Source organism: Anopheles merus, chromosome 3L (genome assembly GCF_017562075.2).
Source record: "Anopheles merus strain MAF chromosome 3L, AmerM5.1, whole genome shotgun sequence".
Taxonomy (NCBI): Eukaryota; Metazoa; Arthropoda; class Insecta; order Diptera; family Culicidae; genus Anopheles; species Anopheles merus.
Window position 1 is genome coordinate 21,412,840 of NC_054085.1, and position 24,870 is coordinate 21,437,709.

Sequence of the window (24,870 nt, forward strand, 5' to 3'; positions counted from 1 at the left end):
TAAATTGCATTTATTATCCAGAAAAGAAGAAAAGGAAATAAAAACGATGTTTTGAAATAAATAAAACATTGTAAGATTCTTATTGCAAAATTTATGACTGTTTCAATCTGACACTACTCACGCTGCGATTGCTTCATCTTATCAGCGGTCATGTTTTACATCAGCACAAAGTACAACTCTTTCTTGTGCCCTTTACTTTCGTCTCGTTCACAAACACACGCTTCAGATAAGAATGTTTTCGTAGCGAATTACCAAGAAACAACCAGATTTATAGGTCTACAATCATTCCCGCGCGGGATGACTCGGGCGGCAGCGATAACCTTCCGATCCATTAAACACATCGTGGGGGTAGCCCGATAGACAAACAGCAGGAGCCTAAATGCGTATGTGTACACGACGGTGCCTTGAACCCTTAATGTGGCGAGGAGCCCAGAGCCGCCCTGGTTGGCTACATATTGGGTCGTTTGTAAAATTTTCAATTACCGAACCATTACCATTTACCCTGTACGTGGAGACACGGGACTGCCAGGCAAACCCCAAACGCTGGGACCGTGTGCGTACAATTAACTGAAAGTCAACAACACAGATTAGTGTAGTTGCGTGTGTGTTGCCCTCTGTTGCCGCAATGATGGCAAACGCCGCTGGAGTTGGTGCAAAACCGAGTTTTATGCAAATTTTACAACCCTAATTATCACCAAGGCGGCTGCGACGGCGGTTCGATGTTGCTGTTGGCAAAGAAAACTATCAACCAACAGGTCAACCAAATGCTCGGGATGGGACGGAAAGGACGGTTTCCTTTTTTTTTTTGTGCACCGGAAAGCTGTTTCGGAAAATACATTAGGAGAAGAAGGATAGAAGCGTGAGGAGCACAATGTTGGGAGCTGCAATGGACATTATAATTAGTGTTTGCTGTTTGTGCCCTGCGCCCGTGCCCTGGGAAGCAATCGCGCATTGACGTGCATATGTTGATTAGAAATTCAGGCTGCGTGCCCCGAAGCACGTTCTGGGTTTGTTGGTGTCCAGCAGAATTAATTGTAGCTATATTTTGGAATTAACAAAAAAGGAAACACTGTGGGTTGTGAGCGCGTCAGCATTTTGGAGGGATCCAATCAACCCCAAACGCATTAAAAAAAATCGCTGAAAATTGGCATTTTTCTAATCATATCCTTTATCTCTTTTTTCATTTTAGGTAAGCTGATCGGAGGGAATGAACAAACACGACTGCTAATAGCGCGGACACACACAGTCCCCACAATTTCAATATCCATTGGAACAGTGAACGCGCCATGAAGCATGGATAGGGGAGGATGTGTACACAGATCGCTAGATCGATTCATGTGTGCATCCCCATCCCCAGGAGAAACGGCAGAGAATTGTAGAGTGCTGCTGTCAGCTGTCGGCGTTGGATGTTTGACATTAATTTAAGCGCACATAGGACGGGGGCACACAGCACAAAACGGTGAAATTAGGTCACATAGCATAAAGGGCGTGCATACAGAAGCTTAGTCCGTAGAGAACGATTTAACAATTTTCATGTAGAATGCAAAAAAAAAAAAACGAGTTTTATATAGTGTACCGATTGTCCAAGGGAGTTAGGTTTGTTAAACGTCGAAGCCGCCCTTTGTAACATACGCCGCAAATCGATCACGAATCGCGCGACTAAAAAAAAAATGGTGTGCTTAATTGGTCAGGTTTAAAAAGTGGTGCAAAAAGCTGTCGGTACATAATTGGCTTCGATGATGTGTTGAACATTTAGTTTATTCGCCGCAATTGAACACTTCAGCCGCGTGCGGCTCAACTTCCCACGCGGCGTGCTTACCGAGAAAATAATGCGATAATATAAACAGGTCCCTTTCGATGCAGGCAGGGGAAGGGTGGGCATTGATTTGCTGTTCGGGCGGACCTGTAGTAATTAAGTGCACTTACTGCACCGGCATATTGAGCGGCGAGGAGCCCTTCCCCCACACCGGGCCGTAAATCTTGACAGCACTTAAACTTGCAATGTGGTGCAAAAACTGTCCACAATTTAAGCCCGTTCGCTTGCTCACGCTTTGAGTGAGATCGTTTTTGAGACGTGTTTTGGGGCGAGAAGTGGCTCCAGCCAAAGCCAAACAAATTAGTCTTATCGACAAGGCAGCAGCTGGCTGTGTGCAGACTGTATATAGGAGATGGTGTGGTGTAATGGCATTTGCAAGGGTGGGGACCACATTACGTTTGATGGTGGTGTCTATTGGCATATGGTCTTGTGTAAAGATAAACTGTATCGTATCGTTTGAGAAGCGTGCTCGCAAAGGAGAGGTTTCAATTTAAATGCATTGCCATTTGTCACGGAAATTGGAATGCGTTTGGTTCGGATGGGGCGAGACGGCAGTAGTAGGGATATAAATTAACCCCACACATGCGGAACCAATGTCTCGTGGCTCGGGATTCAATTCGAAGCTACGACTGCAACAGGTTTGGTGCAACAGATTAGCGTTTGCGGGCAGACGGCAAATTACCCGAGGGTTTGGGGGAGAAGGAAATGAATTTAGAGTGATTGTAGAAATTATAGACAGAGTTTGTGGCTTTGATCTTGGAACAGGCGAGGCATAAGGCAAGTTGCGTCGGTGATGTTGTCTTGAAGTTACTGTGAGGAATAGAAAACAACTGGAAGCAATTTCTTAAGCTGTGGAGAAGGTGCGGACGAACTTAGTATGTTCCAACAATTGCCTTTAGGTCCTGTTTTTAAGATACTGAAACTTCACAGACGATTCTTAGAAACTCCATCCCCCAAATCAACTCATTTAAACAACATTCCTTCGCAAGAGCACCGGCCCATTGACAAATATGGCTCAATTTGTAAGGCTTTAAGCTCCTCCGTCACAATAACGTCACATTAGAACCGATTAGAACTGGATCACGGTGTCGGCTCTTCCCCCCCAAAACGCCCAACCTTTCCGACAAGAGTAAATGCTCACTTCCTGAACCCATTTTCATCACAATGAAGACCTTAAATGGCGGCGCCCCATAAGCGCACCGCCACCGGAGGGATCTTCCGGTGCGCGTTCCTCAAAATGAAGTTATTATATCGACATCGTCGAATTATCGTCGCTGAAATAATTCACCCCTTTCGCGCGTTGTGAATTGTTTCGCCACGCGGAGCATGATGATGATGATGCGACACGGCGAAGAGAGCACATACGTGGATGGGTTTGCTCTGCGTGCTGCCTGCCTGCCTGCTGCTGTCGGTCTCCTCGGTTTCTGGTTTCGCTTCGGCCGACCGGGTATAGCGGCCGCCCCAAATCCCCAAAGGAAGCTGTAGGCTTTTGAGACGGGAATTCATCAGAAATATTCGTTTGATTCGTGCCGCCCCATCGGGCACTGGCTTAGTCGCTCCTTGATGTCTTGTGACGACGCTACAAAGTGCGGCCAGAGGGGCTCTTTGATGCTTGTCGGCGAAGGCTTGCCTGGTTTTGATGACAAAGTTGTTTGAGGTTAGCGTTAGCTTCTCTCCCTTTCGCCGATTTTGAGGTTTGATCTGGTTCTTCAAGCTCTGTGCTCATTGTACGAACACTTAGAATTTCTTCGTCGTGGTTTCTCAGGTCCCCTGTGGGAGCCTTCGTGTGGGTATGAGAAGGTTTGAATGGTGACGTAATTACGGGCTAATTGTGCAACATCACGGACAATCGTGATATCTTGGGGCTGATGGTGAACTGTGTTTTGTTCCACATTTGTTATTCTCGCCTTCCGGCGTGTTGGTCAGAAGAGCTGTTCGAACTTCGGAGACATTGCATTTTACATTTGTTTGGTGTACTTTAACACCGTACGCGTACGAGTGTAATTTTCTTTCGTTCTTTCTTCGTGGAAAAGGGGATGAGGAGCGCGATTGCTTTTTCCTGTTTGTAATTGCGGCACCATTGTGGGTGATTGTTTATACCTTGGTTCTATGTACTAGTGATGTGTCAAGTTGGGATAAATCCGGAGAAGACTTCGATCCTACTCAGAATATTTCGGAACTGATTTCGGACGATTCTGAACAATTCTACATCAAGACTCTGAAGTCCTCTGGAATCGTTGTTTCGGAGTCGTCCGAACTGGGAGACATCTGGTGAATTCCTGTGGATTTGTTCAGAGTCGAAGTTCTTCAGTGTCGTCCGGTGTTGTCCAGAGTCATCCGGTGTCGTTCTGAGTTGGAGTTATCGGGTGAAGTCCATAGTTGAAGTCGTCCAGAGTCAGAGTTGTCCGGAGATGAAGTCCTTCGGGGTCGTCCCGAGTCGTCCGGAGTTTTCCGGAATCATCCGAAGTAGGAGTCAACTAGTGAAGTCCAGAGTCGTCCGGAGTCAGAAAAATCGAATTAATCCTCCTACTTCGGATGACTCCGACTCCTGCTGATTACGACTCCGAACGACTCCGACGTGTCGTAGTCGGAATCGGAGCACATCACTAGGTACAGTCTAGCGACCGCGAGAAGCACAAAATTAAATAAATGATCAAATTTCTGGCCCCGACAGCCCACCATTAACCCTTTCTGGGACGAAGCTTAAGTCTTTCTCCCGGTGCAACGTTTTTCTTCGAAAAAGGGAAAATAAAACCGACCGGTTGGGGGTGTGCTGTGCGGTTCGTTTGCCCCGTTGATGATGATGAGATGTTAACGACACCCAGCACTAATCGGTTAATGCGATAAGTACTGAGTGCCCTAGCAACTCCTCTGCCCCCCCCCCCCCCCACACCAAACATCCCCTTTAGAGCCGCTTTGACCGGAAGAACCGAGGCGGGAATTAGTTTCGTATCGCCCGTGTCGGTTTTACGAAGTCGCTGGAAATTTGGGTCGAAAGTTTTCCATTTTCTTCGGCTGCTTGTTTGTGGAGTGGAGGGTGTGGGAGTGGTGTGTTGTTGTGGAGCCGGTGCACACCAGGAAACAGATACAGGTCATTTACAAGGGCCATTAGGTCGGGACGGTCTCATTGAAAAAGAAACGAGAACCACTCATTGCGGGGAGGCTCTTTACGCGGTGCACTTGAAGTGCGTGTGTGTGGCAAAGGCAAAACAAAAGCGTGCGCTAAGAAAATGAATGAAACTAGGAAGGAGAGTCAGAATAAGACAACAACAAAAAAACGCACGTACTAACTCGACCCCATCTTGGAATCGTGGACGGCCGCGAATGGGTCGCATAAGACAGTTGAAAACGACCGATAATGAGCGGGTAGGGCCGAGTTGCCGGACGAAACTATTTGTCGGAAAAGTTATGATGCCGTTTGCGGCAGCGGGGGAGCGACCCGTCCGTAGACAGCGATCTCGACGACGGAGACGGTTGGTTGGCAATGCGTGTAAAAGACGGGGTAGAGGAAGTGTTTTTGTAGATGATAAATGCATACAATCGGCTTGCGGGAGGTGACTTGTGGCAGAGGGGATAGAGGGCGACCATGGTTAGTGGTAGTTTTGTAAACCACATCGTTTCCAGGGTTTGTTTTCGTGATGTGAGAGGGAAGCAGCAGTGTTTTCAATCAGCCTTTTCCTGGCCGGTTAATGTTCGCCCGAGTATTTGACCTTTCGTGGGGTTATTTTTGAAGATGAATTGGACGGCGAAGGAGTTGGAGCTGGTAGCGAGATTATGAAATAGTTGGTGGAGATGTTGAGGATGTTTCTTTTAAAGTTGATTGCATTTGTAGGTGCTTGTAAGGTCTATGTGAGCTTTAGGTTGCCTAAGCTCGCCATTTTGTTGGACATTTGTGTAGAGCGTATCAGTAAGACCCTGATTCTGATTCTGAGTATCAGTAAGACCTGAACCTGAAATCTTGATATTAATTGTAAAGATTTTGCTTCTATCTAATTCGAATTCCCTTATGTCGACATAAGTCGACATCTGCTGTACTGATCACATTTTGCTCATACTCAACCTAAGTTATCTCGTATAGTACCACATGAACCTTCAAAGGTATTTTTGTTGCCTCTAATTTGGAAATACTTCCTCCGCCAGCATCCGTCCCGAAAAGGGTCTTATCTCGAAACGTCGATTAAACGGTTTGCTCTCCTTTAAGCGATCAGATAACGCCTGTCGCTTCCTTATAAGTCGCGCCAGTCTAGTTCAGCTGCCGGTCGGCTCAATTTGGGCCGAAAAATGAAACTCCACAACCTTCTGTTTGGTGCGCTGGTGCGATGGATGTCTTTCATCGTTTTGTGTGATCGCATTCCACGTCTGAGGCTCCGGTATCGACAAGGGTTGATTCTCTCGGTTGGAAAACCTAATGCATATATGGGCATCTCGCATGTCGCACCCAGAGTTGCATGTTGCTCAAAATCGAACCCTCCGGGTCTTCGGTTCTCTCAAGCGTGTGTGCCGTCCAATTTAGGCTAGTTGTGACCATTGGTGCACACTACCATGCGTGGACTACGTGGTTGCCATTCTTGGCCGCACAAACTTGGAGTGTTTGGGATTAGGTCTCTCGTGCGCCTTCAAAGCCACACAAAGACGGGCATATGGGCCTGAAAGGAACCTACGGAAATCCCAAATCGTGCCTTAAAAACGAAACGCAACATAGTTTGTGGTCGTGGTGGTTGGTGTATATTGAGATTGGTTTGACCGTTTATGCGCCTCGGAGGTTTTCTAGATCGCATCTCAACGGTTTCGTCGTCACTTGTATTTGTGGTTAAAAATTATGGAATCCGTATTGCAGTAGCAGCATTCCAGTGAGTTCTAAAAAAAACGAATACCACAAAAAAGTCATCCTTTTTTGTGCTCCGTTGTGCACGCAAGACTTTTCTTTCTATTGAAGCTTTCTGCCTAACGCACAACTGTTCCATATGCATCAGCTCGGGTTCATTCAGCCGAACAGGGGTCCCCTCGCCGTGTTTGTGCAAATTTCATTAACATAACGATATTGGGCGGGCAAGCCTTGGGAGTGTTGAATGCCGTCACCTCGGTAACGACGGTGCGGACCGTTTTCCCCGGCAAAAGACACACAGTGTGTGAGGGTCACGCCGTTTTTTCTTCTCCTTTCTTTCCGGTGATCGATCAACATTCTTCAGCACCGGCCTGACCCGGGAACAGTGGACGACCCGCATCAGTGCGAGGGCCTGGCCCCAGTCCCCGATGATGGAAGGGATGTAAAAGATCCTGACGGCGTGGCCCTCGCCAGCTCACTGTCTTGAGTAGATTGAATTGAATGGAGATTGAAATTTGCGCCGAGATGGGCAAGAGTGGTCGGTCGGCTAGGGCAGACGCAGATGACGAAATGGAAAAATATTTTAAGTGAACGATTGACCCCCCAAAGTCTCAAGGCGGGGGGGTGCTGCCGTGCTGCCGCTACCGTTTGGTTACGACGAACGCGGGGACAGAAAGACCGCAAAAAAGGAAGAAATCCTTAACTTCAACCCTCCTCTCACCAGCAAAAAAAAAGCGAGTCCGAGCGTCTACTCATGTGTCTATCTATATGCAAATAATCTGCCTGCCTGCCTGCTCCTACTTCTGCTGCTAAGTATGGTAGTCTCCTGCCCCTTTGGTGGCGGCCTCCTCCTAGTGATCGTGCACCGTGGCGCTCGGGTTTGTTGAGAGGCGCATTTCGTTGTTTCACTGTTTTGCGTGGCCTCTGCATCTCATTATCTGTGGCGCGCGGGCCTATTTAAACGAGATTGAGTATCGATTTTTTTTGTGTGTGTGGTGCGGCTTCGGCTAGTCTCTCTGCAGCTGTCTGGGACACTCTGTGTGTCGGCAGTGTCGGTATTTGAACCATGCGGCGCATTAGAGTTCTTTGTGGTTTCGTTCATGAGCTGTCATTCAGGCACTCAACGTGGGCGATGACGCGTTTTTTTGTTGCTGCTGCTGCTGTTGTCTTCTCCTTGGGAATTCATCTGGCAAGATAAAGCCTTTCTCACCTAGCGAGCAGTAAGAAGTGGAGTTAATTCTTCGACGGCCCAAATTTCAGTCAGCTCCGTTAGGTTCGTCCGGTGGAGGCGCTGTGAGATGAGGCAATGAAACACATTTGCACGATTGCGGTGGAAATGTGGCTGTTTTTTTTTGTGTTCGGGGCCCAAAATTGCGTTTAGTGCCGGATCTGGGTCCATTTCGTAACGAACTTTTCCCTCCAGCGCCACCGCCCGGGAGATCGGTAGCCACCGTGAGTGAATGTGCATCGTCACACCACACAGCGACGGGGAAGGAAGCGCTAGGTCCAGTTATTTTTCCATTAGGAACTCGGTTGTACAGCGCAACGTACATCTTGCGTGTTTTGCGGAGCACGTGCTGCGTACGCACATGTGTTGTGTGTACACCTTGGGCATTTCTGAACGTTTGGGTTTGCCATCTCCTGATGGGCTTTCAGCAGCAGCCCTCCTCCTTCCAGCAGTGGTGGAGTGGACTGGAATATTTAAGCTTCCATGTGCTCGAACGGCCACTCTCCGTGTGTGCGCCTCAGTTTGTTGATGATGGCGATATTGAGTGAATATTAATTGGCTTCTTGAAAATGTTGTGTACTTGGAGCAGCGGGCCCAGGTCGCCTCTCTCGCATAACGGGTGTTTGAAGAGGGCTCGTAGCTATGCCTTCACCTCGCCTCACCTCACCTCGTTGGGTCGTTGAATTTTTTGCCCACTTTCGCTTACGTGAAGCTAATTTCCCTTAATTACCGGTACGTGTTTTCGAGCAGCACGCCCAATGGCTGGAGGGGACCCGTGGAGACTAGGTTGGTTGAGTTGGCAGAGGTTGAATCTGATCGGCGCCACTTTGCGGTCGGTTTTATTACTACACGGCCCGGTGTGTTTGTGTGCACACATTGCGACACGGAGGACACAGGAAACTCGTGTTGGAGTTATTTTTCCACCCCAAATTCAATTCTGTGACCGCCTTATCTTGCTGATCGGGGCGTCTGAGGGTGACAATTTTAATGTGATTAGTTTTACCGTGCTTTCGCGAAGATTTGATTGGATTTGATATGGGGATGGGGAGGGTGATGGGGCGAAATGGGGGAAAAGGCCACACGCAACACTGTGGAAACTCAATTAAGTGTGAAATAGTGTTGATTGAGAGGCGAACATCAACGTGCATCGGTTGCAATTATCACTTGCGTTTGATGTTTTGCAATGTCGGGAAAAATGGTTCAATTAAGCGTTTGGAGTTAGCAGAGCGAATCGAATTGGATATTTTTTCGGTGTATTGATTATGGTTGTTTCGTTTTCTGAAGTTGTCCAGGTTTGAGATCGCTTCAGGGGACTCAAATATGTAACTTTATGTCTCTTTCATTCCGGTTTGTATGATGTTTGAGGCAATAAGACTCAGTTTACCATGGCTGAGGACTCAAAATTCTTCCCTTCAAAGCATAATTTGTGCCTAATTTAAGCTGAATAGCGCTCAGTTACAATGCCGTTTTCACTATTATGCTCCAATCTTTTGAATTTTGCCATCGTGGTGCCTTCAGGATCCAAAAGACAAAAACCGATCCCATATAAAAGGATAAGTTTAATTTAGTTATCGTTGTAATTGTAGGCTTCCTGGCGGGAAATTCTGCCGCTTCCGGGCCGGGTTCTTTATGCTGGGATTCATTATATTCCTACCACCACTACCGGTTAAGACTACAGTGCCAAATTCTGTCAGGAATGAGGATAACGCGCCTGCCAAAACACAGCCGCAATGAATGGGGGCCCAGATTTTTCGTGCTTGTGCGACGGCGGCCCAGTGCTGAAGTCAATTTGATGTCGTGTTTTTGAAAAGCGAAGAATACGCTTTTCAACCTCGCTTGAAAGGCGTACTTTCCCTGGGCCAACCGACCCAATCCGTGTTCCGTCCGGGAGGGGTGAAAAATTCTTTCAAATGATGGTTTGGAAATTTATTGCTTAGCGGCAGGCGCGCGTTGTCTTCGGCTGGTCTTGGCAGCCGTTCCCAAGGAAGGGGCAAGAAAGTGTTCCCCAGCCACTCCGGGACTCTTTGTGGGAGAGTAAAAGAAGAATCTGTCTTGGTTTTTTGGGCCGAACAGAGCGCAACTCCACTGGGTGGGCATGGGTCAGAGAGGGAGTTTTAATTTGAAAATATGTATACACCACGACAACAGCACACACACCAGCGCATTGTTTCGGCTGCGGCGGGTGAAAAGCGCCGCTTGTTTCCGGTTTTCTCCAACGGGACTGGGGGCGAATCTCACTCCAGAACCTGCCCAGATGGGTCACAACCTCTTTCGCTTGCTCTGTAGCACATTTTCCCAAAAGACACACAGTTTCATGCAAGACGCAACTTTTGGCACAAAGGAACCTTGGAATCCTCCCCGCCCAGGAACAGTTCATTTGGAATGAATGGTGGAAGTTTTGTGTTTGTGTGTGTGTCTATGTGTGTGTGATGAGTTTGCTGAAAATATTACGCCAAAAATCTTATCGCGAACCACCGACCGATGGATCTCTTTTGGGACGTTTTCAGGGTTTGTGGGAGTCTTTTCCGAACGATGAAACCTTGCGTTTTAGGTAGGTTGGCGTTCGGAATGGTTGGCATCCGGCGTGCTGCCATCACCAAGCAGAGCACACCGCAGCTATCATAGTGAGCACTGGGTGTGTTGTTGATTGGAGTAGGAACTTGCGAGGATGAACTTTTTTTTTGTCAAAAGACTTGTGGACGGTGGCTCAAGAAACCATGAACGGTGAGGCTTGGAACAAACAGTTCAGGAAATGGTTGGTAGAAAGATGAATCGGTGGTGAAAGAGTAATTAAATTTGAACGGTAAATATTGAATCAAGCGGAATGGCACCCGGAGCGTAAACAATGAGGGAATGAGTTTCCGATGACGATCGAAAGTTTGCGGGACAACAGACAGTCTTAGACAGTGGTAAATACAGAATGGTAAACAATATGGCTACGATATCGTTTTTCTTCGGTGTTTTTCTTTTCTAAAGCTTATTTTGTGTATCGTGGAGCTTTAGAAATAATTTAAAGGCTAATGAAAGTTTCAGATATTCAAAAGTTTTTCGATTCATCGATGCTCAGAAGTGTTTTCAATGGGCGTTTCAAAAAATAGGAAATTTGCTTACTTTATATATTTTCAATGTTTCGAATTGATCAAACCGGATATTTGGAGTTTTATATGTTTACATCTGAGATTTTCTTAGCACTTCAGGCCAATATCTCTATACAAGCTCTGCATACTTACATCGTTTTTAAGCCCATATAAGGCTGCTTTTGGACATAGTTCTACTGTGAGTAACCATTAGGTATATAACTGAAATACTGATGGCTCTCTGATTTTTTTTCGGTCGTAACTCGAGCTTGAGGAATTAAAGTGTCCATTATGTTTAGAGCATTCACTCCAAGCTAGCTACTGAAAACTCAATATTGGGGGCCTTCACGATTCTAGTTAGTTTTTTTATATGGAGTTTGACAGTTGGAGGCAGAAATCATGTAAACACTCCATACAAAACCACACAAAAAACTAGCCTGCAATTTTCAGTCTGGATTATTCTAGCCACAAAGCTAGAATTAGATTCGAGTACCTGCTCGAAAACACGGTGTCCTTTACATTTATCCCAAGGTGCATTAAAGAGATCAGGAACCTGGAATCAAAGTGTATGTAGACCAGGTGGTCTCATAGCATGTTTTTTATGAAGACTTTTGCTCAAACAGGCCTTCTGGGGGCTTGACGAGTACACAAAACACTCTTAAAATCATCATTCAGAAGTAGAAGCGATAAAAATCAGCCTTCTAAATTCATACACCTTGGGATAAGCCCACCTGTACATTATACCTACTTAGATTTCTTCTTTCTTCTTCTTTGGCTCAACAACCGATGCCGGTCAAGGCCTACCAACCCACTTGTGGGGTTGGCTTTCAGTGACTTATTGATTTCCCCCCATAGCAGGATAGTCAGTCCCACGTATGGCGGCACGGTCTATTTGGGGCTTGAACCCATGACGGGCATGTTATTAAGTCGTACGAGTTGACGACTGTACCATGAGACCGGCTATGAGACCTACTTAGATAGCTGCTCGAAAACTGCTATACAATGCAAACAGCTGACAGGCTGAAATTTCAGCCTGCGAACTTCAAACGGAAAGGGCCCCATTATTTCTAATAGAGGTGGATCACAAATTCCAACTAGATTATTACACTGGTTTTAGGCTGTTTTTTTTTTTGAATGATTTTATGTCAAAAATCAGTTTTAGGTTGTTTTTTTGTATGATTTTATGTCCAATATTTGTATGTAATCACCTGTCAATCTAATATCGTTTCTCTAGATTTTTTGTTAAAAAGTACATTGCACAATGTATGTTTGTTGATCATTTCTACGATACGAGGCTACCTCCGGAATTTCAGATTCTCGAACAAGAGCAAGAGCTAGAGAATCTGTTCGACTGCAAATTAATTCATCTCCCGGGGATGCACTCATTTGGATTAGTGCATTAAAAATGTTTAAATTGATCCGCCTATGCCTGTCCGAACCACGATTTCTTCCGCCTCGGCACCAACCGCTATTGAATCTGCGCAACATTGCATTTTCGATCATTAATTTTAGCTGAACTCCTCTCGGCGGCTGGCGGGGGTCGATCATTATCTCACCGGGCTTTTCGTGAACGAAATTCCCATGCACACAATCGTTTTGTTGCACCCCGAAAACTCATTGAGCTGCACTTATTTCCATCGCTTTCCCGTGCCCCGATCGGCAGGGAAATTCGCATGGAACTCAATAAAACTTTGAACCATGCGGAATGCAGGTTTGCAGTTTGTGCTCAACAGCCAGACAGCCAGCCTGTATGGCTTCAGCAACTCCGTGCCGTTTCCCTCGGCATCGAAAATCCATCAATCCGATTCCGAATTGCGAGTGAGCTTTGTCGCGGGCGGGTTGGGGAAACGGAGATGAATTGCGAACGAATCGGGTGGTACCTCGTGATGATGGTGCTCCCATTTTCATTAGCATTTTTAGCCCGTCGTGTTGCTGCAGTTTCGCTTCACACCGGAGGCTGTATTTTTTTTTTGCTTTAGTTTTGTTTTTTCCTCCCACTTCTGGGGGGACGGATGATAGTTTCGCCGCGGCTTGCATAATCGGTAAACGGTTTCACGAAAAAGCTATTAGCGGATTGGAAAACAATTACAAATTATCCAGTCTCGTTGTGCAGTCGATTGGAAAGATGTGTTAGACAGGCACTGGTTTTGTTTTGTGCTTCTTTTCGTTTTAGTTTTAGTTTTGTTTGATCGACTGGGTAAGCGAGCACACGATTTCGGAGGAAGGAATTTCGGCAACCAACAACCAGCTTGTACTTGAGTGTAATTGCAGCGAGTGTACTTTAAATGTTAGCTTCGCTGTTATGTCCCAGTGAGTGTCTGCCATAGTGCGCTAAGGAGTGCTGTTTTGCTTTTGTAAGTTGCACTGTTTTTAGAGGGTAATTAAAGTGGCCTACACTTTGTTGAACCTATTGAGCACCGATGTTATAAAGATATTAACCCAAATACATAACAAGTTCGTTCCAATCATCGGAACCTTCACCGTATAACATACCTTGGGATGAGGACGGGTTTTTTTGGAAAAAAAGGTTTTGCCTTAATGTCCCGAAATGCCAATCTCGATGACTCGTATCTGAGCTCTGAGCTAATTAGCTTTTTTGTTCCTCATCTCGTTCCACCAACTACCCTGAACTGGCTCGAACTATCGGCTCCAAGATTGATTGGAATCGTTCAATTTCGTGGAGAGTTGCCCTTCCCTCTGGTCCAAGCGTCGATAGGTCAACATCTATTGGACGAGTACTTTGCAGAAATTGAAAGACCCGCCTCGCGAGAATGGCACAGAGGAAGACTCGTGATGCTGGTAGGCCGCCACGCCGAAGAAGATCTAGGTCAGAAGAGCGGTCGCGCTCGTCTGCAGCAGGTTAGACGATTGTTCCGCTTGTTTTTGTCTGCGTTAAGCCCGTTACCGAAATCATTTGCCGAAGCGATGACAACCGTTTTGGATGGCTTGGATAGATCCTGCCGACGCCGCCTACCTTTAACATTTGCTACGCACGCGTCCATCCATCAGCGCTAGTGGGAGTGGATGTGGCCAGGAAAGGGAAGATTAAACTTTTACGATGATGTACCGTGATGATGCCAAACCCTGATCGCATGACGTAGCAAATGTTACCGCCGGTCGCGACACGCTGACCCCGATAGAGCGACTGCGGCGCGACTTCGATCACGATCACGTGGAAACGAGATCCCGATGGGGGGGGGGGGGGGGTTATATTCTTGCCTTGGCGTGCTACTCCTCCCTAAAACGATATAAGCGGGGTTGGATTACTTTCTCGCGCCGCCGCCGTTCGTGTTGCGATCGTTAGGGTCGTTTGTGGGTAATAAATACGTCCTTTTTTGCGTGAACGCGTTATGTTTTTCTCTTCCATCTCCTCCAGTCCTGGCAGTGATTTGCGCGCGGACCGCGGAGGACCGGTTTGGGTCTTGGTGACCTGCTTTAAATTCCCGTACCGTAGCATACACACAGCGATCTGACTTACGAGCGTACGAGATGCCTCTCCATGCATGCATGCATGCTGTGCGCGTGTGATGGGATTCGGTTTGGTTAGTTGTCTCCCTGGGTACCTCTGCCGCCGGTGCGTACTCGATTTCGTACCGCATGCAAATAGCAATAAATCAAAACGCTGATGAAACGTTAACGAGGGCAAATACGCTAAAGGGGGGTGGAGGATGTTGGAGCCACTTGGGTTAACGGTTGCTGCGGTGGTGTACAATCATCGTCTCTCACGCATTTACTGCGATAGATCTCTCTGTGTGGACCCGTTTATCGGTCCAATTTCATCGCAATGGACTAATTTACCTGTGGTCCCGTGGCGTACCTTATAGCAGCACCCTTATATGCTGTGTGCACGGCGACGGTGTGACAGGGAAGTTCAGGGGACTCACATGCTGGGCAACTGTGGACCGGAAAAAGATTAGTCCATCTTGTGCCGAACGTCTTGTTTGTGGTCCTGTTTGCCTCGTTACGTTCTGTGGCGCAAGCCGAAGAAGATTTATTGAACTGGGGACATTTAGAAAGGGGTTTTAATGTTGATGTATGCCGTGGCCGTATGTGAAGGATCGTGTACCGTATGTGCAAGATGTATGCTGCCGTGTGTAGCAAACAGTTGGAAAGCTCTCTTCCCGATTGTACCTAGGAATTGTGATTTACGAAGGGGTTTAGAGATTGTTTTAGCCAAAAACTTGCCATCAAACGACATAATTGTGTGAGTTTTAAGGTTAAGTCGACAGTAAATCAAGCGTCAAGCGTTTCCAATGTTTCGTAGAAAATTTAAGTAAAATCGTGTTGTTTTTTCTCCAATTGTTCTGATGTCAAATTATTGATTTCAGAAGATCGAGTTTGTTACTATCAACATTGGCTGTCGATAAAATTTAACGCCAAATGGAATGATGCCATTTGCGAGTGTTTTTCATTTGATATTACAATAAACTTTGAGTATCCTTTAGGTGAGAGTTGTCTGCAGATATATTCTATGGATCCTACAAGACCTGAAGGAATCAATTTCTACCTGGAGAGACTCCTCGCAGCAGAGATTAATATGTTTAGTATGTCCAGGTAGTGGAATTACTTATTATGTCCAGAAAGTCTATATAGACCGGCAAGACCTCGTAGGTCGTTGCGCCAAAAGGATACGATGGGTGATCAGATGATGTTGGTAATGCACAACTTCATTATTTAGTAATCGAATAATTAGTTTCTTCACTATTGAATATAGTTCCTTGGATATTATGTGGTTTATAGGAGTTTCAAGAGTTCTTATTATTTTGGGACACTTAATTGACTCTTACCTTACCTGGAAGTTAACTGTATTTGATGGGAATTAGACTCTAAGCACATTTGCAATCCAATAGTAATTTCCAATGCGTCTGTATTGGAGATATGATGATTATCATACAATTTATTGTAATATTTAAGGTACTACAGTTCTTCATCAAGTTTGTGAGGTATCTTTGCTGAACAAGATCATCTAGATCAGTAGTATTAAACGAGATGCTCAAGTAAAATCCATGTCACCTTGGAATGTAATTTTTGTAATACGTTATTTTGAAATTGTGATCTAAAGGGAATCGTCTATTGAGCAATGTACCAGGTATTATAGCGTATCTTCTTTATAGCTTCCGACCGCTACACTTTTTAGCTACTGACCGTTCTCGTATGTGCAGTACCAATGAGCCTGCACCAGATATATTATGGAATATTATGGAAACCAGATGCGATGTGACGAATGCTCAGCTAATATTATAAAGCTCCTAAGTAAAAAACAACTTCAACTCAAATTCCAAATCCATTAGCATGAATCCTATTCGGTTACAAGACCCATGGACGGTCTCATAGCACTCGATTTGTACTAAAAACTTTGAGAAAATCATAAGCCACCTGCTGCACCATGGTACTGCTCATTAACGTTTGCACCTTTGATGTTGGAGTTTAAACGTGCTAGGAACGAGATTTCGTACTGCCACGCGAGCTCTCTCTCTCAATTGCAACCGTTTTCCACAAGCCGTAAAAGCTTTTCCAACTAATAGCTCCTGTTCAAATTTTATGATTCAAATTCAAAATTTCCCTTACGTTTACCTACTATACTATCTGCAGAAGCACTATTTGAACTAACATTTTCCATATATTCCGTTTGTGGTTTTATTTCAGGTTACCAAGGATTGCGGTGCACCGTGCAACTCGATGTTCTTCTCGGAAAACGAACGCACCGTGCTGAAGTACTGGGTCGGCTCGTGGGCTGCCGTGTGCGTGGCGAGCTGTTTGTTCACGGTAAGTGGGAAAGGATTTTGCGGGAGGGCATGACGCTAAGTTCGTGCCGAGTTTTATAGCGTTCGAGCATAATACAATTACTGTGCCGGGAATATGAGTTTTGCGAACGATCCATGACACATGCGCGCGAAGCTGCGGAAGAGCGCGTGATGATGAGCCATGAAGCAGCCCCGGCGACGAATGATGGTAGGAATAATGATGAACTGGTGGTGATCGCCTTCACCCGGCGGGAAGCGGCAGCGGGCAGAATGTGCCAACACGAATTAATAATTACTAAAGTTTTCTTCCGCACACCGTCGGGCTGCGATGCTTGCCTCATGCCTCCCCTTTCTGGTGCAAAAAATGATAATGAAAACGATGCTTTTTGGTGCAAGTTTTCTGTCTCTCGCAGCCGCTGTAGCGGGTGCGTGGAGCTAGGAAAGCCGTCCGACGGAGGCTGAATCAAGGTAGTTGTGGTGCTGCCATATTTTCTCGTTGTTTGTGTAAAATGAACATTAAAATTGGTTGGAACAGGTTTTAATTTCTACACATTTGTTGTTGAATATTTGGTCGTTCGGATCATCTCACCGACGGGCAGGAAGCCACACACTCGCGCCACAACGCTCGAATTTTCCATTTGCCAACTCTACCAACCAGCCAAGGGAGCGGCTAAATAAATTCAAATAAATTATAGAGCTTCTCGCATTTCGAATCGCGCACTCCAGTTCCTGGAACGCGGAAGGCGGCAACCATTCCCCGCACAGAGAGATCTGCACAAGTTTCGCTGGATTTTCGGACACGCTCATCTGCATTAACGGGAAACCCTCTATCCGGTCGCTGCTGCTGCTGCTGCTGCTGCTAATACGCTAAATTTGGTCGAATGAGTCTACACACTTCCAATTAGCGTGTGAAAATTAATCCACATCCGGCACACGTGGGGAAGATAGATATTCGGGCCAATCCACACCCGCACACTATCATATCCCGGCAGGCTCGACGCGAACCTGTCAGTCGAGTCGAGGATGCACCCGACGACTGTCCCCGGGCTAGGGTTTTGTGGAATTCCAGGAACCATCGGGATGGCTCATGCGGTTCTGTGTACAGATTTACCCCCTCCAAAGATGGGGTTTTGTGACGCCATTCCGAACAAAGCCCAGCATTCTGCCAAAAGGTCGGTTTCTAATTGCAACCCCAAAAGAATGGGTAGCATCGAGATTTTGTGGTTCCGTCACAGGTGCGTTCGGACCTTCGGTTGGGTCTCTCTCTCCCTCCCTCTCATCTGGATGGTGGATGTCGATGCTTTTGCCGTTGTTTGGTGTGTGTGATAGTTCTCCTCTTGAACACGTTTCCAATCCCTGGGATGAGGTTTTTTTCGGGTGGGGGAGTCGGGATTGTGCAATTGAATTGACTTGAGCTGTTATTTTCGACCCCCGGAAGTCACGTTTGCACACTGGTTTTGTTGTGGCGATGCACAGGTGCATGGTTGAACGCTTAACACACGCTCTCTTCTTTCAGGACGACCCGGTTGAGAGAGGTTGAGAGTGTGGTTGAGAAAGAGGTTATCGATTTCTTCCTTCCTGACAGATATTGGAAATGGAATGCATGCTGAGTAGAATTATTTGCTCTCTACTGTAAGGGAAATTTGGTAAATCGTTCACAGTGAATGGGTAAAGCATTGCTTGTGTATTTTCCTTTGCTGTAGAACGAATGGATTGTTGTCTACTTATTCTCTGACCAAAGACGCCTGACGTACAAATATTACAATAAATGCTCGGCAAAACGGAATGATTCCTACAATGTCTCTCTTATACCTACGCTCCAATTCACCATCAGTTTATTTATACATTAATCAAAAATCATAACCCATTCCCCGCTGCAGGCTCTCGAATTGCAAATCATCCACACTGCACTGCCCATCCATTCGCATTCTTTCGGAGTTTTTGTTTGATTTTTCATTACAAAAATAGCTTTGCTCGTCTGTGCCCAGTGGCTCCCACTCTGATGGACAATGTCATATCCGAAAGCCTGCAGTACGTACGTCCTCCGTTTTCAATCATCTCCATGTCATATTTGTTTGCTCGTACCTTACTCACCCCGTTATCCTTCATCCAATACCATGCAGGGACATCTCATCAGAAACAAAAAAAGAAAAATCAGGTCAAGTCCTTTTGGAAAGTTCTTTTTGGAGACTGAGCTCAGTGGACGGTGGTGTGTTCCTGCTTTATTGCAATGCCAACTCAATCAGGCTCAACCTGATTTTGTGTGCGAGCTTTTGGCAGCGTTTCAACAAATCCCGCATAATGTGCATTGAGATGGCATTGGTTTTTTTTTCTTGCTATATTTGTTTCATTGCTTCTCTTTGGGAAATCTATCATCGAAAAATGGATGGTTTGAAACGTAGGCTGCTGGTTGGTGGTAATCTGCAACTTTGTTTGCACTTTGATTTGACAAACTAGATGAGAAATGTGAGGTTGAAATGGTTTTAGTTCTATAATTTTATGTAAAAAATTATCCCTGTGATGGATGTGGATATAAGCTTTTCACTTGCATATAATGGCATTTTTAGCAAATGCACCGAAAAGTTGAAAAAGATGGAAGTGTAGACAAAATTCCAATGACGTGTATGTACATCGAACGTCCTTTAGAAGGAAAAAAAACTGGCATTTGATTAGTTCTGTTCATTTTTGCCTTAAATAGTGAATGGTCAGTTTCAGTAAAAATGCACTGAAATTTAGAAGTCCAAGCGTCTTGTAAAGTTTGTAAGTTAGTCGAGCTCGCTACATGGTATTTGGTTCAATCCAGAAAAAACGTTTGCAAAAAATAATAAAAATAGCAATAACTATAATAATGATAAAAATAATAAAAATGACGATAATTATTATAAAAATAAATAATAATAAATAATAATGAAAAAATAATAATTAAAAAATTAATAATAATAATAAAAATAATAATAATAATATTAATAATAATAATGATTATGATAATAATAAAAATAATAATAATAACAATAATAATAACAATAATAATAACAATTATAATAACAATAATAATAATACTAATAATAATAATAATAATATTCAATAATAATAGTAATAGTAATAGTAATAATAAATGAAATGATTAAAATAATAATAATAATAATAATAATAATAATAATAATAATAATAATAATAACAATAATAATAGAAATAATAATAATAATGATAAAAGTAATGATAATAATAACAACAATAATAATAACAACAACAATATAATAACAATAATAATAATAATAATAATAATAATAATAATAATAATAATAATAATAATAATAATAATAATAATAATAATAATAATAATAATAATAATAATAATAATAATAAAATACAATGGAAATAATTATAGTGAAAATATTAGTAGTTATTATTATTATTATAATTATTATTATTATTATTATAATTATTATTATTATGGTTATTATTATTATTATTATTATTATTATTATTATTATTATTATTATTATTATTATTATTATTATTATTATTATTATTATTATTGTAGCCGGTCTCATGGTACAGTCGTCAACTCGTACGACTTAACAACATGCCCGTCATGGGTTCAAGCCCCGAATAGACCGTGCCGCCATACGTAGGACTGACTATCCTGCTATGGGGGGAAATCAATAAGTCACTGAAAGCCAACCCCACAAGTGGGTTGGCAGGCCTTGACCGTCATCGATTGTTGAGCCAAAGAAGAAGAAGAAGATTATTATTGTTATTAATATTATTATGATTATTATTTTTATCATTATTATAATCATTATTATTATTATTATTATTATTATTATTATTATTATTATTATTATTATTATTATTATTGTTATTGTCATTACTATTATTATTATTATTAATTTTGTTATTATTATTGTGATAATATTAGTACTGTTAACAATAACAATATTAATAATAGTAACATAAATTAATTTTGTCACTTTGTGTGCATCAGTGTAACTGAAAAGTCATGTTATACCGGTTGTTCCTCGAATCCAAGGCTATAAAGTTGCTTCCCACCCTCAGCCGGAGCTAACACATGCAACAAGCTACGAAATAATTCTCAATGTGCGGAGAAAAGAATCGCAATTCCAAAGGAAGAAAAAACACACAACAATCCCTATTAGTATTGCCTTGTTGCCGACGAAATAAACGTCACCGCCATTTCAAACCGGCGGCCCGGTATAACAATCGTTTGCTAAATTGGCAAACTTTTTGCTCCCTCCCCCAGCCCCAGTGACAGAAGAAGAAGAAGTTGCGCACTGGCCGCGCTCGCTCCTCTTTGTTTCTGCTTTTTTTTCAAACTTCTCCCCAAGCAAACCACCACCGCCAGGTGCATCTTCCCGGGCACCAGCCTTAAGGACGCACGCCTTCCTGCCCTTCGCATTTGCATGCTCCGCTCGTGTTCAGTGTGTGTGCCACTGGTTTGGTAAAAATCGGCGAAATCCTTTGACGCCGCTGACAGCATCGCGCAAGGAAAATGCAAGCGCAAGATTTATTGCACCCCCGGTCACTGGCATCCAGTAGAGCAAGGGAGACAGAAAGGGAGAGTGGGTGAGTTGGTGTGTTTTTTTGAACTTCTTTTGAAAAAGTACCGGCAGCAGCAAACAGCGCACGCAAACACGGCAAAGATTGGGCAAAGGGGGTTGGGCGTGTAATGACCGTGCTGCACAGAAAAGTTCCCTCCCCGCTGGGACGGGATTTTTTCTGTGTGTGTGTTTGTTGGTTTGCGGGATGCACTACCATCGTTCTTCCCATGGTTTATTTCCGTTAAAATGCATCCGTTTCGTGTGCCGCACGCCCCGGCACACATTTGGCTTACATTTGCATGGATGCACCCGCCGAATCTCGAATGCGCGCAATTTGTGTTTCTCCCTCGCTGTGTGTGTGTGTGTGTGTTTGTTTGGCGATTTTTCGTGCCGATTGGCAAGACGTCGGTGTGTCACCTTTTTGGCGAATTTGCACACGCTCTAAGGGGGCAGCAAGCAAAAAGCCAGCCCACTACCAACCAAATGAAAAGAAAGATGCCGCCAGAAGCGTTTTTGTGTGTGTGTGGGGTTTGTGGTGTGCTTGTCGGAGAGTGTTTTTTGTGTTTACATTCGCCTACCAAACGCGGATAGATGGTCGTTGATTTTCCAACTCCGCTCTCACTTCACTTTTAGCACCGGTTTTTGCTACTTTAACTTCCACTACTACGGAGCAATGTTTACTTCCCGTTCGGTGCATGGCGCATGGCCGTTGTTCAAACAATTGCAAAAAGTGCATCAACAGTGTGTGTGTGTATGCAGCTGTATGCTGCACACTTCATTGCGGTCGTGTACGAATCCATCTTCATCGTTCGTTGTGTGGCTCGCACGAACGGTAGGCAATAAAGTAATGCTCCGCAGGCTTCTCGAGTGGCAGGCATCATGTCCCACTGCCCAAACGCGACCAACCAACTGTGTGTGCTCTTTGAATGTCGCAATTCGGTCAAAAAGCAAGAAGCAAAAAATAAAAACGAATGTTAACCACGAACCTTCAGTGCGGCTTCCCATCTCCGGTCGATTCCCGCTGCCTTGTGAATCGAAGTGTCCTCGGCAATCTGAACACACAACCGGTGAGCACGAGCACGATAAAGCGATCAGTGGGCCATTGGTTGGAGACGTTTGCATACTCGTTTCTTCATTTGGAGTTCGGAAAAAAGTAAAGAATGTGCACAAGAAACGCATCACTTCTCCAACGCGGCCGCGCAACGCCCGGCCCCGGTGATGAATCGCACAATTTACGAGCGTTGAGTGAATTTCCATTTGCGGATCGTGTACGCGCGCGCCCGGCTCGAATCGTGATTGATGGAAAAAGGCGGTTTAATTTGCTCAGGCCCTTCATCGTGCGGCTGCTCACCGTGAATGGTGTAGGGCTAGCATTGAAACACGTCGACGGGGTCCCAAAGAACCGAGCGTCGCGCGATGGGAAGCGGGAACGCGCTCTCATTTGCCTGCGCTTCGTTCAAATAATGATGACGTCCTCTGTCCGGGGCACGGTGCGTTTTGGGCGAGTTGAAACAAAATACCGCCGGCAGCAAAAAAAGGCATTGGCAAGCCCTACACTACTCACTGTTTTGTGTGTTCGTTCGGTTGCTACCGGGCAACGGTTAGGCGATTTTTTAATTTGTTGCCCGTCTGTTTTCGCATTCATATTTTGCCAATGTTTATCCTGCCGGCGCTGGCTGCTGGTGCGTTGTGGGAGTGTGTTTTTGTGTATTTCATTCGTTCTTATGCTTTTTCTCTCTCACATATTCATGCTTTTTTTCCGTTTCCCTTTTCTTTCGCTTCACAGGTTCTGACGTTCCTGATCGACTCGTCCCGTTTTCGGTACCCGGAGCGCCCGATAGTGTTTCTCGCGATATGCTACCTGATCGTCGGCTGCGCGTACGTGGCCGGTCTCGGTGCGGGCGATTCCGTCGCCTGCCGGGAACCGTTCCAGTCGCACATCAAAATCGGCCGGATGCAGATGCTGTCGACCATCACACAGGTAAGGGTAGCACATGCTTGGTCATGCTCTGTACTGCAGCAGGATGGACTTTGGGGGGGGGGGGGGGGGGGGGGGCGGTTGACGTGGTTTTGATTTTAGGAGAAATCAATTCGAGTATTTCGCACGTTTAAGGAGGTTCCAATGGAGATTTGTTTTTTTTTTATTGTGATAGTTGATGACTGAAAGAATGTAAAGAAAGTATTGGAAATGAATATTATAAAGCCTAGAGTTTTAATTTTAATGTAACTCCAGTTGGAGCACAAAACATGAAATTCGATTGAATTTGTCTCAGGTTGTGGGCTTTTATTCAACCAGTGCTTTCCATATCCAATTTGTGCTTTCCATACCCAATTCACCTGCTGGTACATAGAACTTTGACAATTTTGAATTGTTTAATGCTTTTGACCATAAAGAGATTTCCCAAACAAGTTGCTTTACATCTGTTTTAATAGCAAAATTTAAATTCATACTGGCACAAATAAAAAAAACTAAAACGATCAATTAACCATGAGCCAATGTTGAAATGTTAATGCCATACTTTAGTTTTCTTGAGCAGCAAAGACAACTGGTATTTTTAAAGCTACATTTATATAAGAAAAACCATCTGTTTTAGTTCATTGTAGATCTGTAATAGCCCAAATGAACTAATGATATATTGTCCCAAGTCTTACACTCGGGTCAAATTTCAATGTGCGAGCCATTTCTGACCAACTTGAAGACATTGCAGTGGAATCAATCATTTATTTTAATTTTAATTTAATTTTATTTTAAATCTTATTTTAATCTTCAATCTTATATAGGGTAAATGTACCAGTATTGGGCAGGTTAGTATAGCAGTTTCACTAAAACTGCTGGTACACTTACAAATTTTATTACTTTTCATGAAAGTGACATTATTTTGAACGATAAACTATCGTATTATGTTGTGCTGTTTTTAATTTGCCGATTTAAATGTATTTTTTAGAGATATTCGTGAAAATGCAAACACCGTTTTTGTTCCCATTTTCGGCAGTTTGGTAATATTTTCGGCAGGCTGTGCTCCTATTTTCGGCAACGCGAATACGGGTCGGTAAATGTTTTAAGCAATGCCAAAAAGTAGACAAAAATGATCAAAACAGTTTTACACTCTCACCTTCGTAAGATTGGTGTTGAAAAGTACTTAAATTATTTATTTTATGTTGCCCATTTTGGGCATTTTGTTGGCAATTTTTACAGTCATTTTGATTTGAGTTACAAACAAAGTAGGCATTGGAGAAATGAGACTTCCTGACGGCTGTAGAGTACGGCTCCGACTGGCTCTCAAATTATTGTTTTTCTCTCAAGTTATTGGATTATGTATAGTGAAATTGGTGAAATTTGATACAAGAAATGTAGTTTTATGTGTCGACATACGCATTGTAGTGTTCTGATCAAGTTATAAATGAATATGCAGCAAAATCAAAAGTGCGTTATCTGTAAAAAATTTACATTTACCGTGTAAATTTTTTTCGGCAGCATTTAAAGAGAAAAATAGCTTGTTTTTCGTGATTTTAAAATTCCAAGCGGGCTAGAATGACTGCTGCAGCCATATAATCTTTCATAAAAACCACCTTTTGATTGTGTTAGTGCTCTGGTTCTCTTAATAATGAAACCTGCCG

At 44.1% G+C, this 24,870-nt stretch overlaps 1 protein-coding gene across 1 annotated transcript in view; it reads left to right on the plus strand.

The window, feature by feature from the left end:
• Positions 1 to 24,870, plus strand: part of LOC121600631 (frizzled) — a 239,023-nt gene that overhangs the window by 39,736 nt on the left and 174,417 nt on the right. The window contains exons 2-3 of the mRNA XM_041929405.1: positions 16,593 to 16,712; positions 23,039 to 23,233. Coding sequence (XP_041785339.1) covers positions 16,593 to 16,712; positions 23,039 to 23,233 — 315 coding nt within the window. The remainder of the gene's footprint in view (positions 1 to 16,592; positions 16,713 to 23,038; positions 23,234 to 24,870) is intronic.